The sequence below is a fragment of the Mauremys mutica genome, chromosome 7 (assembly GCF_020497125.1).
Source record: "Mauremys mutica isolate MM-2020 ecotype Southern chromosome 7, ASM2049712v1, whole genome shotgun sequence".
NCBI classification, from domain to species: domain Eukaryota; kingdom Metazoa; phylum Chordata; order Testudines; family Geoemydidae; genus Mauremys; species Mauremys mutica.
In genome coordinates, this window is record NC_059078.1 from 82,485,981 (window position 1) to 82,503,027 (window position 17,047).

General features: G+C 42.6%; 1 protein-coding gene across 2 annotated transcripts in view; it reads left to right on the plus strand.

Annotated features, from left to right (window-relative positions):
• Nucleotides 1-16,835, plus strand: part of LOC123373883 (solute carrier family 22 member 15-like) — a 58,492-nt gene extending 41,657 nt beyond the window's left edge. The window contains exons 10-12 of one of the 2 annotated variants that reach the window (XM_045023117.1): nucleotides 12,615-12,687; nucleotides 13,400-13,563; nucleotides 14,885-16,835. In XM_045023117.1, the coding sequence (XP_044879052.1) occupies nucleotides 12,615-12,687; nucleotides 13,400-13,563; nucleotides 14,885-14,888 (241 nt within the window). In that variant the 3' untranslated portion in view covers nucleotides 14,889-16,835. The remainder of the gene's footprint in view (nucleotides 1-12,614; nucleotides 12,688-13,399; nucleotides 13,564-14,884) is intronic. The other variant, XM_045023116.1, reaches the window with a different exon arrangement.
• Nucleotides 16,836-17,047: the final 212 nt, after the last annotated feature.

The following is a 17,047-nucleotide window of genomic DNA, read 5'->3' on the forward strand; positions in this document are numbered from 1 at the left end:
AGAATTATACCAATACTCGATTGTAATTGAAATAAGTCATTTGTGATGGGGGGTGGTGGTGTTAATCAGATACAGCACTGTCCTCTTGGAGAATCTGTACACTTATTTCTGGAACAAAAATAACCAAATGTTATGTTTGGAGAGGTGGAGAGCAGGGGTGGAGCGAGGAAGAGTACCATTTTTCTAAACTATTTTCATTCTTGAAATTTGATTATGTTTTATAAAACAGTACGTTATTGCATCGCAGGTCCCATACTAAAAATGTTTTCACTTACAGGTTAGTGATTATGTCTGTTTATATATTCTTGATATTTTAATCAGCTTCAAATATTTTCATTATTTTATACAAGAAAAATGTCACACTAGTACTTCAATTTTTGTGCCAGATGGTTAACTTGAAAACAAAACTTTAGCACCACCTCGTGGTATTATGAAGTTTTGCAGACATCTTCAGTATTCCTTTCCCCATTTTATATTGAAGTGTAACTATGCTGTATGTTGTTAAATTAAATATTTTGTTCAAAAGCAAAAATTTAAAAACATAGAGGAAACCAGAGATGTCATAGTATAATCCATTTCTTCAATTTTATTACTAGTAAAATACATGCAGGTTTTAATTTCAGTTAACACCTATTTAGTGCCATAGACATTTAATATGCCTCCTAACATCCAGGAAAAAAAACAACCCAACAACCAAAAAAACAGATGTGCATTGCCTGCTGGTCCAGAGACTAATCCTATAATAGAAACAATGGCAGAAAATGACTCAATCCAGGAATATAGTTTACTAGAACCAACACAGAGCTACAGTACCCACTAAGAACACTTATTTCTTCTTCAAATGATTGTTCATATCGATTCCACTGTTGGGTACACAAGCACCCCAGGCACATGTGAGATGATTCTTTTGGCCAGCAGTGTCTGTTGCAGCCACACCCCAACCCTAGATTTTTCTCCATCTCCCCACTCCCAGGTCATAAAGTGTGGAGGCATGGCCAATTGTCACTTAGATCCTTCTTACCACCTATGAACCCTTGCAGTGTCCATGTGCTTCTCTGCGACTCTGTTACAGAAATGTAAAGGGCCCAGCTGACTTCAAGCCCCTTGAGTTTCTTCTTACCACCCGGACTTGCCTTTGCAATGGTTCTCAGTAGGCTCTTTCTAGATTTTATTGTAAATGGTTTTATAGTATTATTAAAGTTATTAGTTAATTATTAGTGTCGTTAGATTAAATGTTACCACACTTGATGATTTCATCCAATACCCGGTACAGAGGGATGCCTCAGTCACTGGACTTCAAGCCCTGTGTTTCCTGTAGTAAGCCACCGCCTGTGAGCATCCCACACCTAGGCTACTTGAAGTGTTTGGCATCGCTGCCAGATTTGCAGAGATTTTAAGCCTCACACAAAAAAGGGCCATGAAAACAGACTAAAGTTTTTACTTACGGAGGTGGGCTTGATACCTCCATCAGAGCCAGGTCAGTTGGACTCGGAACTGAGTGCTTTGGCTTCAGTGAAGAATGCATATCCTGTTTGCCTGAGTCCAGCCACTGCTCACCATCCCCATGGACTAAGAAGAGGCATAAGGCCTCCAAGTAGACCACTGAGAGTAGATCTCTGGGACTGAAATCTGTTAGAAGTGCAGTTAAGAGTAGAGTGCTGCCAGAGTCCAAGCACATCTCTTCTCTGGCAATGCAGAAACAGAGACCATTGACTCCAGGACCGAGGCAGGTACTGTTGAGTTTGGAGCCTGAGGGAGCACCTTCCACATCTGCAGCACTGCACTGTACTGACACCGTCATGGTGCCAGTTACACTGGAGGCATTTATTGCTGCCAGAGGTCTCTTGAGCTTTTCAATACTGATATTGCCAACGGTGCAGGAGTCTGTGCTCTCAGTACCGGCAAACCTGGGAGCTGCAACAATATTGCTGCAGGACTCTGTGCCAGGTCAGCCCTGACTGCCTCATATGGCTCATCCTTCAGTACCGTCAAAGGGGAAGCCTGCAACACTTGCTACATTGCTTCCTTTTCCAACTCAGCACCAGTCACTGGCATCGTCAGTCAATGGAAGGAGAGTTGTCCTGCTCTGAATCGGAGGTTGAATCCTACATTTCCTAACATCACAGCTGCTCTCACTACTCCCCACTGAGGCACTACTTACCCTGCCAGGGATCCTTCAACTGGAGCACTATCGAGTGGGTGGCCAGGAGGTCATTGGGGTCCTAAACCTGTCCAGTGCCCTTTTTGGAATCTGTGGCATCCCCCTTCCTGGTTTCCAGACCATATTCAAGGCATTCATATTCAGTGGCCTCGGAGAGACACACAGCACCTATTCAACAGAAAACACCAGTTCCTGAGCCTGGCAACAAACCCAGTATTGGGCACCAAGAGCTGGCTCAGGTGGACCACGTTGGACAAGTGATCGAGGAAGAGCAGTCCCAAACTGCGCTGGGCTATTCTTCATCCTCTCCCAAGGAGGTAGTCTCCTCAGGAGTCATTTTGTGTCCCCCTGATGTTTTTAAAGAGGGTGACATTGAGCCTGGGCATCCAAGTGTAGAAAGTGAAAGAATCCTTATGCCCACAACATATTTTGGCCACAGAAGGTACTTCCAGAGTGGCCTTGCCTCTCAACAGGCAATTATGGACCCCATTAAGACGCTCTGGCAGACCTTCGTCTCTTTCCCCCACCTCAAAAGGGCCACGTCAAATGCCATGAGCCAGCACAGGGATTTGAGTTTCTCCTTTTCTCATCTCCCCCCACCTCCAGGCTCACTGGTGGTATCAGTGGTCAATGAGAGGGAATGACAGGGGGGCATAAAAGCGTGACCCCCAAATCAAGATGCAAAAAATTAGATCTCTTTGGTAGGAAATTTTATTCTCCAGCAGGGTTGCAGTTTAGAATTGCCAACCAGCATGTTCTCTTGGGCTGATATGATTTTAATGTCTGTGACTCTATGCCCAAGTTTAGAGACCTCCTAGAAGAAGCTGGCAGGAGTTCTTCTCATTAGTGGACGAGGGTAAATCTGTGGTAAAGAGCTTCATTGCAAGGTGCACTGCATGCAATGGATGTGAGAACCAGGTCCCTGGCTTCTTCAGTGGCCATGTGCAGGAGCTCCTGGTTGCAGTCCCTAGGGCTTCCACAGGAGGTCCAACAAACTTTACAACACCAGCCCTTTGAAGGGGCCTTGCTCTTTTCAGAGCAAGCAGTCTCTAAGCTCTGTGGTTTGAAGGATTTGAGGGCAACCTTAAAGACGCTGTGATCATATACTCCAGCACCTTCCAGGAAGCACTTCTACCCACAACAGACCATAGACAGTGGGTATAACAGGCCAGCGCAGGCTAAGCCTTTCCTGGCACAGCTGTGTCTGTTGGATGCCAGTTGTGGGGAGATTACTGATGAACCCAGGAAGCTAAATAACACATACTGCCTCCTCAGCTGCCCTGGAAGCTGCATGGCGCATATAAAAAGCTCAGGTTCTTTAGAAGAGACATAAGTTTTTCCTGCTGCGTGGCTTGGGGTCTCAGAAGGGGAGGTGTGGTGTGGCTTGGGGGGGCTCCGGCTGTCCCTGGGCTCCTCCGGCCATGGGAAGGCAAGCGGGGTGCTCAGGGCTCCAGCCACGGGGGCACGCCTCGTGGCTTCTCTGGGAGTGGGTGTGTTCGGGTCTCCAGCCACTGGGGTCGGGGAGCGGGGAGCCTCCCTGCCCATGCAGCAGACCCACCATTACTCTGGCCCTGCTCCTCATCAGGACCTGCAGAAAAAGAAGAGTGGGGATTATAGATGTAGACAATCTCCTCCTCCTATCTCTGCATCAGTGCCTGTCCATCCAGACACAGGGACTGGTATGCTTCCCTTGACTTAAGATACACTTACTTTCATGTGACAATATTTTAAGGTTACAGAAGTTGCTCAGGTTCACAGTGAAACACTCACATTACCAATCCACTGTGCTGCCTTTTAACCTGTTAGCAGCTCCTCAAGTTTTCACAAAACGTGTCTTAGGTAGCGGCGTTCCTGAGGAGACTAGGGCATGTCTACACTAGAAACGTAGGTCGACTTACAATCACTACAGTAATTACTACTGTGAGCTCCATGGCTGGATTCTGGGTGGCTCCTGGGCTCCAGTGCAACTGCTGGGCTCTGAGCAGGGAGCTGAGAGCCTGTGGGCAGCCACCCGGCTGTGGCAGAGAGCTGGGAGCTGAGAGCTGGCGGGGGTGGTGGTTGGGAGGAGCTATCTGAAGTGATGCAAAGATCCTTCTGGCTCCAGTCATCAGGAATACCTACTGAGGTCCAAACCACCGTAGCAGGTCTTCTGTTTGAGGGCCACAATTTCTTCGTCAAAAACTGATAAAGCCCTTCATTCATTAAAGGACTTTATAGCTACTTTTGCATTTTCACTGGGCTTGTATACTCTGGCTTGCTTTCTCCTTGGACAGACCTAAAACTTCCTTCAGATAGTATGGGGGACAGGGACATCATTTTAATCCACAGAAGGCATCAGAGCCACTGAGGAAAAAAGAGGTTGCAACATAGATATCTCTTCCTCAGTTACGGCACACTTGACATCGTCCTCTGAACAGCAGTTTCTACACCACTGTTGAGAGCCTAGCAGAACTTTTTGAAGATCACTACCTTGCTACCCCCTCATCACTTTTGGCAACTGCCTTTTTTTTGACACCTGGACTGGAAATACCGTGAGATTTGTTAGCAATCGGTACTGTATATGTTCTAATATCTCTCTACCACCATGCTCACCCACCTTCCCTGTCCCTTGCCAGGACCCTCTCTCATGAGATTCTGATTTTTATTCCTCATTATTTTCTCATTCAAAAGAAGAAAGAGGTTTGAAGTCCTACTCTGTACCTTCGATGTCTCAACATCCAGCTCACAGAATGTATCTCAGATTCCCGGTGGGAACGTTTCAATACTAGTGCAGGGTCCTGTCCTCTGGTCTTTCTATAGCACTGAGGGTGTTCATCAAGTGCTTGCCAGAGATAGCCACGCATTTAGAGACAAGTGATCCACGTCTACCCATAGTCTGTTCGTGAGCTGATCTGAGGCCTGGTCTACACTAGGACTTTAATTCGAATTTAGCAGCGTTAATTCGAACTAACCGCTCAACCGTCCACACCAGGAAGCCATTTAATTCGAACTAGAGGGCTCTTTAGTTCGAATTCGGTACTCCACCCCGACAGGTGGAGTAACGCTAAATTCGACATGGCTAGCTCGAATTAGGCTAGGTGTGGATGCAAATCGAACTTAGTAGCTCCGGGAGCTATCCCACAGTGCACCACTCTGTTGACGCTCTGGACAGCAGTCGGAGCTTGGATTCTCTGACCAGCCACACAGGAAATGACCCGGGAAAATTTGAATTCATTTTCCTGTCTGGGCACTTTGAACCTGACGTCCTGGCTGGACATCGGGGCAAGCTCCGCAGCACCTGCAACGATGCAGAGCTCTCCAGCAGAGGAGTCCGGCCAATCCAAGAATAGAAAGAGGTCCCCAGCATGGACAGACCGGGAAGTCCTGGATCTGATCGGTGTGTGGGGCGAGGAGTCTGTGCTGTCGGAGCTGCGCTCCAGCAAGCGGAATGCAAAGACCTTCGAGAAGGTCTCCAAAGCAATGATAGAGAAAGGATACAGCCGGGATGCAATGCAGTGCCGCGTGAAAATCAAGGACCTGAGACAAGGCTACCAAAAAGTCAGAGCGGCAAACGGACGCTCCGGAGCCCTGCCCCAGACATGCCGCTTCTACGAGGCACTGCATGCCATTCTCGGTGGGTCTGCCACCACTGCCCCACCAGTGACCGTGGACTCAGTGGATGGCATAGTGAACCTGGACAGTTCCTCCTCGATGTTCGCCGATGGGGAAGATGAGGAAGGGTCTGTGGAGGACGGCGCAGGCGACAGCGCTTACAATACCGCTTTCCGTGACAGCCAGGATCTCTTCATCACCCTCACAGAGATCCCCTACCAACCCTCCCCAGCCGTTAACCCGGACTCAGAATCAGGGGAAGGACTAGGCGGTAAGTGCTATAAACATGTAAACATTTATTTTTTATAAAACAGGTATAAAAAAATAGAAATACTATATATAAAATTTTCAATGAAAAACTATATGAAAAGTAGGTCCACACATATAGGGATTGAACAATAATCCTCCAGGGACAATTCAAGGAAGGTCTCATTTAGGTCCTCGAAAAGCCTCCGCAGGAGGTTCCTGGGGAGAGGTGCCTTGTTGGGTGCTCCGTGGAAGCACACTCTTCCGCGCCAGGACATCCTTATGTAGATGGGAATCATCGCCTCCACAAGCATGGCCGCATATGGTCCTGGTCTCTGCAGGGCTTCCCTTAGCATCCGCTCTTTGTGACTCCGAGGGACCCGCATCAGGGTGATCTCGTTCATGAAATGCTGCATCTAATTAGGGCAATTAGTGTATTGTTACTGTTGTGAATGGTTGACTTTTACTTTGCATATCAATGACCCTCGCTTAACAGCCACGTGTTGTAGGCCACATAGGAAAAGCATACATTGATCTTTCCCGTGCACTGGCGGGAGTGGCTGGAAAAGGGTCAGAGTATATGATTTCCAGATTGCCTTTAGCGGGAGGGCACAGCTATCCATTAACTGATAAGCAGAATGTACTGTAAGGCTTACCAGGACTGTCTGCTAGACGGATTCAGCTGTCTCTCCCCACTTGTCTGCTCTCCTGTGCAATGCCGCAGCCAATGAGAGCGTATTCCGAAATCTCGAACTTGTCCTGAGATCTCGTGAGACTTGTTGCCCTGTATGGTCTTGTTCAGAGAAACTGACTAGACTGTGTTCACTGTTCGCAAACATGTATCTGTTCAAGGAAATCAGTTACTTTTCCCATCACACAGCTGCGGCTCTTTCCCGGACTGCCCCGGCATCCCCCTCGCAGAGGCTGGCGCAGATTAGGCGGCGAAAGAAAAAGACTAGGGACGAGATGTTCGCGGAAATGATGGCCTGCTCCAGAGCCGAGGCGGCAGAGCAGAGACAGTGGAGGGAGACCCTATGTCAACAGCATCGCACACACATCGAACGGGAGGACAGGTGGCGGCAGGAAGACCAGCAGGCGACTCAAACGCTGCTTGGGCTAATGAGGGAGCAAACGGACACGCTCCGGCGCCTTGTTGATGTTCTGCAGGACCGCAGGCAGGAGGACAGAGCCCCCCTGCAGTGTATCTGCAACCGCCCTCCCCCGCCAAGAAGTCCTGCCCCCCCCCCACCCAAAAGTACAAGACGGAGGGGCGGTAGGGGCCGTGAGAACTGTCACTGCACCACTGCATAGCGCTAATGTACCACACACCTCTCACGCTATAAATTTGTAGAAGTGCTTCCCTTACAGGCTCACCCAGTCCCAAATCCAAGTTTCATCCCCCCACTGTGTATTAGATTATTAAAAGCTGTTTGCTGTTATTCACTGTTTCGGTCACGTCTTTCGTGTCAGAGGATTTTTTTGTGTATGGGGGGGGGGAGGGGATTTATAATTGCACGGTATAGCCTACATTACCAGGGTACAGACTTGGGGCCATGATCAACTGCAGGGCACACACACACTGCAGTCAGTAGGCACCAGGGTCACTCTGTGTGGTGTATGCTGCCCCGGGTCATTCTGTGATGTGTATGCTTGTCCAGGGTCCTAGCGCCTGCCACCCCCTTAATGTTAAGGCACGCTGCCCTTACCATGAACTTCCACTGTAGCAACGAGCCTCTCCGCTGCCCTGAGCCCCAACAAGAGCCCTCATCCACGGACAGATACTCACCCTTCCCCCTCACCCCTCACCCCTTCCTACGCCCAAACCCGCAGCCCAATGCCGTCATCCAAAACCATATCCAAAGAAGGCACCACTCGCCCCTTCCTGCAAACCCACCCCTTCCTGCAATCCCTCCCCTTCATGCACAACCACTTGCAACCGTCCCCCACCCCAGAGACCTATGTAGGAGCAGGAGGATGTCATTCCTCTATGGAACAAGCGGTCTGTACATCAGTGCACACCGTGCCCAGCACAGTATGTGTCCATGTTTCAACACCTGAACAGAAATGCAAAGTAAAACAAAGATTTATTAATAATGAGTGTAACAATTAATTTGCTTTAAAACGTGCTTTGGAAGTGGGGGAAACTTTGAGAACGGGGTATGTAACCGCAGATCGAAATCGACACATACAGACACAGGCCCAGGGTCAGTTTCTCTTGAAAGCAAGTGGAGAGTCATAGGTTACCCTGCTCTCCGAGGAAACTTGCTTTCAAAGCCTCCCGGATACACAGCGCTTCCCGCTGGGATATTCTCTCGGCACGGGTGTCTGGCTGAGCGTAAACTGCAGCCAGGCGATTTGCCTCAACCTCCCATCCGGACAAAAAGGTCTCGCCCTTGCTCTCACAGAGATTGTGTAGCACACAGCAAGCAGCAATAACTACGGGGATATTCTTTTCGCTGATGTCCGAGCGAGTCAGTAAGCTCCGCCATCTCCCCTTGAGACGTCCGAAAGCACACTCCACCACCATTCTGCACTTGCTCAGCCGGTAGTTGAAGAGTTCCTTCTCTCTGTCCAAGGCGCCTGTTTAGGGCTTCATGAGCCAGGGCATTAGCGGGTAGGCTGGGTCCCCGAGGATCACTGTAGGCATCTGCACATCCCCAACCGTTATTTTGTGGTCCGGGAAGAAAGTACCTGCCTGGAGGCGTTTAAACAGACCAGAGTTCCTCAACACACGCACGTCATGAACCTTGCCCGCCCACCCAACGAAGATGTTGGTAAAACGTCCCCTATGGTCTACCAGTGCTTGCAGCACCATTGAAAAGTAGCCCTTTCGGTTAATGTACTCGCTGGCCTGGTGGGCTGGTGCCAGGATAGGGATGTGAGTTCCATCTATAGCCCCACCGCAGTTTGGGAATCCCATCGCGGCGAAGCCATCTATGATGTCCTGGACGTTTCCGAGAGTCACTACCTTTGAGAGAAGTTGCTCAACGATTGCGTGGGCTACTTCAATCACAGCAACCCCCACGGTAGATTTGCCCACGCCAAAGTGGTTCGCTACTGACCGGTAGCTGTCTGGCGTTGCAAGTTTCCAGAGGGCTATGGCCACTCGCTTCTGCACACTCAGGGCTGCTCGCATCCGGGTGTCCTGGCGCTTCAGGGCAGGGGACAGCAAGTCACAGAGTTCAAGGAAAGTGCCCTTACGCATCCTGAAGTTCCGCAGCCACTGTGATTCATCCCAGACCTGCAGCACTATGCGGTCCCACCAGTCCGTGCTTGTTTCCCGGGCCCAGAATCGCTGTTCCACACCATGTACTTGACCCATTGCCACCATGATCTCCACTGCGCGGCATACCCTGCTTTGTGAGAGGTCTGCGCCACTCTGTGAATTCCTGTCCTCACCGCGCTGCCGGAGCCTCCTCGCCCGATTTCTCAGCAGCTGACTGTGGAAGAGGTGGACGATAAGGTGCGAGGAGTTGACAACAGCCATAAGTGCAGCGATGATCGCAGCGGGCTCCATGGTCGCAGTGCTGTGGCGTCCGCGCTGTCACTGACCAGAAAAGTGCGCGAACAGAGTTCCCGCCGGCGCTTTCAGGGAGGGAGGGCGTGATTGACGGTTCAATGACAACAGTTACCCAAAAGCACCCTCGACACATTTTTCCCCCAGGAGGCATTGGGAGCTCTACCCAGCATTCCAATGGGCAGCGGGGACTGCAGGAACTGTGGGATAGCTTCCCACAGTGCACCGCTTCCAAAGTCGACGCCAGCCCCGTTACTGTGGACTCAGAAATTCGAATTAGTGTATTTACTGTGGATACACAAATTCGACTTCATAAGGTCGAATCCACAAATTCGACTTAAGTAGATTCGAAATAGTCTTGTAGTGTAGACAAGGCCTGAGGAAGATGACCACAGCAGGTTATTGTAAGATGGCAGCCTTCCTCACCAGCCTCTCTGTGCAGCTCCAGTCACCTTCTCTGCTCTGTCTGACATAGTCTTGCAGAGTACCGGTCATTCTACATCTAAACCCATCATAATTATGTCTGACAGCCTAGATGTGACTGGCCTATATCCACTGAAACAACTTATTGAGCTAAAGTAAAGAACATTCTGCTCCCAAGCAGGAAAATCTTATCTGGACTCACTTAGAAAGCTGAAGTGGAAAAGGTTTTTCTATTTGGACATCTCAGGACCAGCTGGCTCCCTTCTCAACACTGTTTTGGACTATTTACTAGCTCTAAAACAATCTTTGCATTAATTCCACAAGGGTCCATAAAACAGCAGTATTTGTATATCAGTGTTGTCCTCACTGTATTTTCTCACCCTCCAATGGCTAGATTCCTAAAAGGCTTTTATTAATGGTTTTCCTCTAGTTCAGTAGTCTCCTTCCTTTTGGGACCTCAGTATAGCATTATTGAGGTTGATGGGTCCTCTACTTTGAGTCCTTGGCAACCTGTTAACTATATCACCTGTCAGTGAAAACTGACTTTTTTGGAGCAATTCCATCAGCTTGAAGGGTATGGGAGATTCAGGCCCTTATGTCAGGTCCTCCCTATACATGATTTTCTAAGGGCAGGATTGCTCTCAGGCCTCTTGCCCAAAGTTGTTTAAAGTTCATATGAACCAGTTTATTCATCTCCCAGTTTTCTTCCCAAAGCCTCACTCAACCCTGGGGAAACTAACCTACATACACTAGTTGTAGTAAGGGTATTCGTACTACCTTAACAGGACAAAATCATTCAGGAACACCCCTGTACTGTTTGTAGTGTTTGCTGAAAGAAATCATTTTCCGTTGATCTTTTACTCTTCATAAACATATAAGTCAGTAATTCTTCATAACCTAATAAAATATAGGGTATAGAGTTTTCAGAAAATGAGTACTCTGGTTATTCAGAATATGTTTTAGCACCTTACCCTTTAAGAATACATACTGTGAACAGAGTGTTTGTAGTGAGCCTCATCAGTAGTAATGTACTGTAGACTCTCAGATGGGTGGAATAAATCATTAGAATTTATTGTTAAGATATAAATATTTACTCCAGGGTTGTATGTGAACCTCCTAGAATATTGAACACCAATTTATTTGAATATTTAGGCAGTGGAGCAATCTCTGTTAATTCCAGTTAATCTATTGGCTGCGGTGTTGTAGCTGTTTTGGTCCCAGGTTATTAGAGAGACAAGGTAGGGGAGTTAATATCTTTTATTGAACCAACATCTTTTGGTAAAAAAGATAAGCTTTCAAGCTTACACAGAGCTTTCTCCAGACCTGAAGAAGAGCTCTGTGTAAGCTTGAAAGCTTGTCTATTTCACCAATAGAAGTTGGACCAATAAAAGTTAATGTATTAACATTTTTTAAAATCCTTTAGAAGGATTGTCTTTCACCCTAATGCAACCACATAGACAACTGTATATTATCAATACTTATTTCTTGTTTGTATATGAAACTCAAGCATTTGCAAATCATCAATTTTAAGAATGTGGGGAGTAGATTTCCTTTTGGCTTGATGAATTTTTCTATCCACTGAACTGAAATGTTAAATGTTCTTCTGGTTTTCATTTACCTGCCACTAAATTCTACCTATATGATAGATAAATTGGATATAATAAGCTTACCACCACTTTTGAGTGTGAGAAGCTGTATATGGTGCTTCCCCAATCCTAATGTATAAACGATATAGTAGAACCAAAACAATAAACTTGGCAGGTGAATTTTAGATGACCTCTAATTAGAAAAAAACATTTAGGACCTGATTCTGATTTCACATTGGTTTTACACAAGTGTAATTCTGTTGACTACAGTGTAGTTACTCTGGAATTACACTGATCTCAGAATCAGGCCCTTAGACTGTCTGAGATTGCATCTGAAGACTTGTTTTCACAATGGTCTATAAGGTGTCATAAAATGTCTATGTCAACAATGGAGGAGCAGGGTTTGTATTTCAAAACACACTTGCCTTTTTTATCCATGGTTTGCTTTGTCATTGGCTTTCTATACTTTGTTTATTAACCATAATCCTATCTATTTATTCAGACTTTTGGGGAAGTACTGGATTGCATCAGAGGATGGGGTTTTTGGCATGGATATCCTTGGGAGATAGATGGAATATTTTCTTCATTGGCTGGTTATAGTAATTTTTACTGTTACACAGGTTGACTTACCTGCTGGACTTCTATTAATTACATTAATAGACTGATTCTCCCCCCCCCACACACACACAAACACACAAAAAAACCCAACCAACCAAACACATTGTCAGGCTCTCCCGAGTCATGGATTGACATTTTAAAAAAGTATTTGTATAAATTTCAATTGAAAAAGAACAATAAAGCTTAGATGATACACCTCTACCCTAATATAACGCTGTCCTCAGGAGCCAAAAAATATTACTGCGTTATAGGTGAAACCGCGTTATATTGAACTTGCTTTGATCTGCCGGAGCGCGCAGCCCTGCCCCCCTGAAGTGCTATTTTACTGTGTTATATCCGAATTCGTGTTTTATTGGGTCACGTTATATCGGGGTAGAGGTGTACCTGAGAATAGAATTGCTTGTTAAGGGCTCGTTCTAATCATATCACATTTTGAAATTACACATCCTTTTTTTTTCCCCCTTTGGAACAGAAATGCTGGCTTGGGTGTCTGTTCAATGACTTGCAGATTTGGTGGTGTTTTGGCTCCATTTGTGCCATCCATGGTAAGTTAACTTTTTATTTTATTTTATTTTTATGTTAATTACTGATATTTTTTCCCCTCAAGACTTCTAGTTTATTGGAATAATCTCAGAATTGCTTTCATGATTCTGAACATGGCAGGTAGATCTTTTTCAAGGGATACTTATATATATACCTCTGCAAAATGTATATTTAAGCTCTATTTAATGATATTGATATAGTCAAATTCCAGACTTAACTAATGAGAGAGGGTGTTTTGGTTGTTGAGTGTTTTGGGGGTTTTTTGTATTTACAAAATAGAATAACTTTTTATAAAACTTCATTCCTTTGAGAAAGAAGCAAATTAACATTTTATCTTTTACATTAAGTGAGTTACCTAGTATTTATCTGCTGCTGCTGTCTTTGTAAACAAATTTTGTATTGATACCTAGTTAGTACCTGAATGCTCTTTGGCTTGAAAACATTCATAATGGAGATTTTGATATGAATAATTACTTGTATAGTGAGATTTTGATCAATTCTTTTCATAATGTATGTCTAAATAATTACCATTGTTATTAATAGATATTACATACATGAATGCTGTGAAGAACAGACCTTTTGATATAACTTGTTTTTGTGTATAATTAATTGAAATATATATATGAAACATGAACAAATAATACTGCAATATTTTTAGAAATATCCTGGGGCATGAATTAATTTTGGGTTTTTATCACTGATTTTTAATTTCAGAAAACTCTTAACCCATCTGTACCATTCATGGTGTTTGGAATCAGTGGAGTATCAGCAGGATTCTTGACTCTTCTTCTTCCGGAAACTCTTAATAAGCCAATTGCAGAGAGCATTGAAGACCTTCAGGGTCCTGTATACCAAATGCTTAAAAACAAAAAGGCAGAGTAAAAAAACTTTTTTTTTAATCTAGTTTTTTATTAAAGCATTTTCCATACATCTTACGCAAGTCACACTGTAGCACACATTTCTTAGTTATTCAACTTGGACGTTAATCTTAAATTTCTGTTTTTTCTTTATTCAGAACATCCTTGCTCTGTATTTGTTAAATAGAGTTTTACAATTGTTTGTATGTCAAAGAAGAAAGCTTTAAAATAAATTTTCTTGCACTCATTTTCACCTGTGCATATGATACAACACACAAGCCACAGTGCATTTTTGTTATTGTTGAACATAATTTTAAAATGCAACCTGAAATAGTCACAGGTGATATGTAGATAACTTAACTTGTACTTCTGCAATAAGGCAATTAAGTCACTCTTATGTATTGCATTGTACCCTTTCTATTTATGTCAAGTCCCTTACTAGAATATAACATTTAAAAAAATAGTGTATGATATTTGAGGAGAGTGTTTAATCCCTTATTTATTTCTCCTCCATTGTTAGAAGCATTTGGAACACTTTCCTCTCTAGTAGATGAATGCCTAATAAAACTTTTGAAACTGAAAAGTAACTTAGTTTTGTCTGATTAATGGTCAACAATGGTAGTTTCAAAAATACAACCAGAACAATTTGAAAAGATATACTGTAGCTTTAGTTTTTAGCTGAAATCTATTACTACAATTAACAGTACAGTGACTTCATGCAAATTGCTGGAATTTGCATAAAGTCTCTTCAAAGGATGCAGCAAGCATCAGTCTATCACTGTTATACTGTAGAAACTACAGTTTTTTCCCCCTCCAATCCTGTATGATGACACAAACTTTACTGTGAAGAATCAAAACTTAATTATCTCATGATATAGAATGTGTAACACATTCAAAGATTTTGCATATGTCGTCTTACTCAGATGAATATGAATGGTAGGATTTCTAATGACAACAACAAAGGTTATCCTATGAAGTCAACACAGGTAGCTTGGAAACAAAAGAATATTAAGTGTTCTTAACACACTAACAAATTAATGAGTGTTGTTAGTTATGTTAATTATTGTACTAAAGAATTAATGAGTTTTAAGAAATTAAAAGTCCATATATACTTAATGTAGTTTAACATTTGGTAGTACTGAATTCAGTTGAAATGAAAAGAAATTGAAACACAGTCTCTTATACTCATATTTGTGCAGTTTGTTTTTTAATTTAACTTCATTTTTGAATTTTGATCAACTGAATGTATGCTGATTTCCCCCTTTGACATTAATCTGTGAACATCAGCAAAAATAAGATACTTAAAATTGTTTTAATAATTTATATTTCATCTGTTTAACAGGTAAACCAATTAGAAGAAAACACTTAAAATTTCAAAAAACATCTTTCTGGTGAAAAATCAAGCATATTTTGGTAAAGTGCTTTCATAGTGAAGGTGTGGAGCTACTGAGAAACCAGAATGGAAATGTCGAGGGGCGTAAAGTATAATGCCACTTCCAGTATGTTGAACAGTTTATTTTTATGTGACGCGCAACTGAGAAAATGGAAAAAGTTTGCCAAAATTTGTGAAAAGAGAGATGGCAAATCCTTGCATTAATTTAATGACTTAATTAATGACACTCTGGACACAGAAGACACAGTTTTTAATAAAAAAAATGTAATATTCCATTATTTTATTTTGTAAGATGTAACTGCTAGCTGTGAATTGAAATATAATGATGAAATTGAGGTAGTATGTAATAAGTGTTTTTTAAAAGATATTTTCTGATTGGAAGGTTGCAGGGCAGCCTAGTTTATTCAGGTATTTTGTACTTGTTAGAAATAATTATATCCTGTGCATGCTAATGTACTCAACAGATTTTTTTTTCTTTTTTCATTTGCTTTAAACTACTGCATACCTCATAATACAAAAAGACCAAAGATTTGTATAGATTATTGCCTTAACAGTAACATTAATAATGTGAGAAACTCAATCAAATTGATCAGGAACTTTCAAAGGGAAGTAAATTAACCTTAATGCTGGATATAGTAGGTTTTTTTTAATAAGACCCAAGTTGAACAACAGAGAAATTTAACATGAAAAATTGCAACATTGGAAAGAATAATATGAGGTCTTTGCAGACAAGAGGTACATTTAAAAGAGGGAGTAAATTAGTACTGAACATTTAGTGAAATATTAATTCAAAAGATGCAATTAACCAGTAGCTAAGTGCTAGCTATAATTACAGAACTAGAAGAAAATTATCAAAAATGTATCAAATATGATATATAATCAAAAATGTTATATTCAATTAGAATTGGAAATATCTGCAATAGAAACATAATTTCAGTAGATTTCACTTACTAATTGATATTTATTTTTGAGTGGGGATATCATAGTTGTTATGATTGGTTTGCCAAAACAGTATTGTAATTAAATTTAAAGAATTATAAATATAAAATTAGTGTCTCTTTTACATGTAAATTTGTCATACTCTTATAAGGACATTTCCTGTCATATGGACTTTAGTCCTTTTATTAAATGCATCTGGTAGGAAAAGCTTAAGGAAAAGCCATTGCATTTTGACAAAATTTTCGTATTTAAACTGAGTCTGCAAGTTATAACACATGGGTAGACTCCTCAGCCCCTGTGGAACCCCAGTGAAGTCTGCAGGGGCACAACAGTCTATCTGTATGTTATAAATGGCATGATTGAATCCTTAAATTGCATAAAATTATTTAAAATCACAAAATACGGTTTGCAGAGAAAGTTATGATTTTAGATTGCATAAAACGTCTATATATGTGCATTTAAGTCCTGTGCCAAAGTTCAAAGTAACACAAAACACACACTTCTTATTTTCTTATATATATTTAGTTGCCTTATATTCCATTTTTATGGGCTTTAGAACTCAGTTGGTGAAAGTGTTCCTGAATACCTTCTGGCAGTCTCTTACCCTCCTTTAATGTTCATAATCACAACAACTGAGGATACCTCTTCAAAGGATAATTACACCATCAAGGAAATGGTAAAGAGGAGCTCATGTTTCTATCAATTTAGAACTTTTTATTATGAAAAGCTCTGATTCTTATTTTTTTGGTAATAAAAATTGAATCTTAAAACATATCGTTTTTCTTAGAATCAGAAGTAACACATTGAGATAGGCTCTCCAAAAATATATCATTGTATGGTGAATGACTCATGTCCCCCTTCTGCCAGATGTTTAATGTATCAGCCTCAATAATGAATTTTCCACATCCTTTTATTCCAGTTCTTGTAGAAAACAGATAATAAAAATAAATTGTATTTAAAATGTGCTTATATCTCCCAATTTTTTTAAATTTTGGAATGTATCCTGCTCAGCATTTACTAAGATTTTTGAAAATGTGACAGTTTGTGAAAGTCTTTTCCTGGGGAATTCTGTTCCAAAAAAAAAAAAAAGAAAAATTCTGTGAACAATATTTTAAAATTCTGCAAAATTCTGCTTATTTTATCATCAAAATTAACACAATGTAACCCTGACAT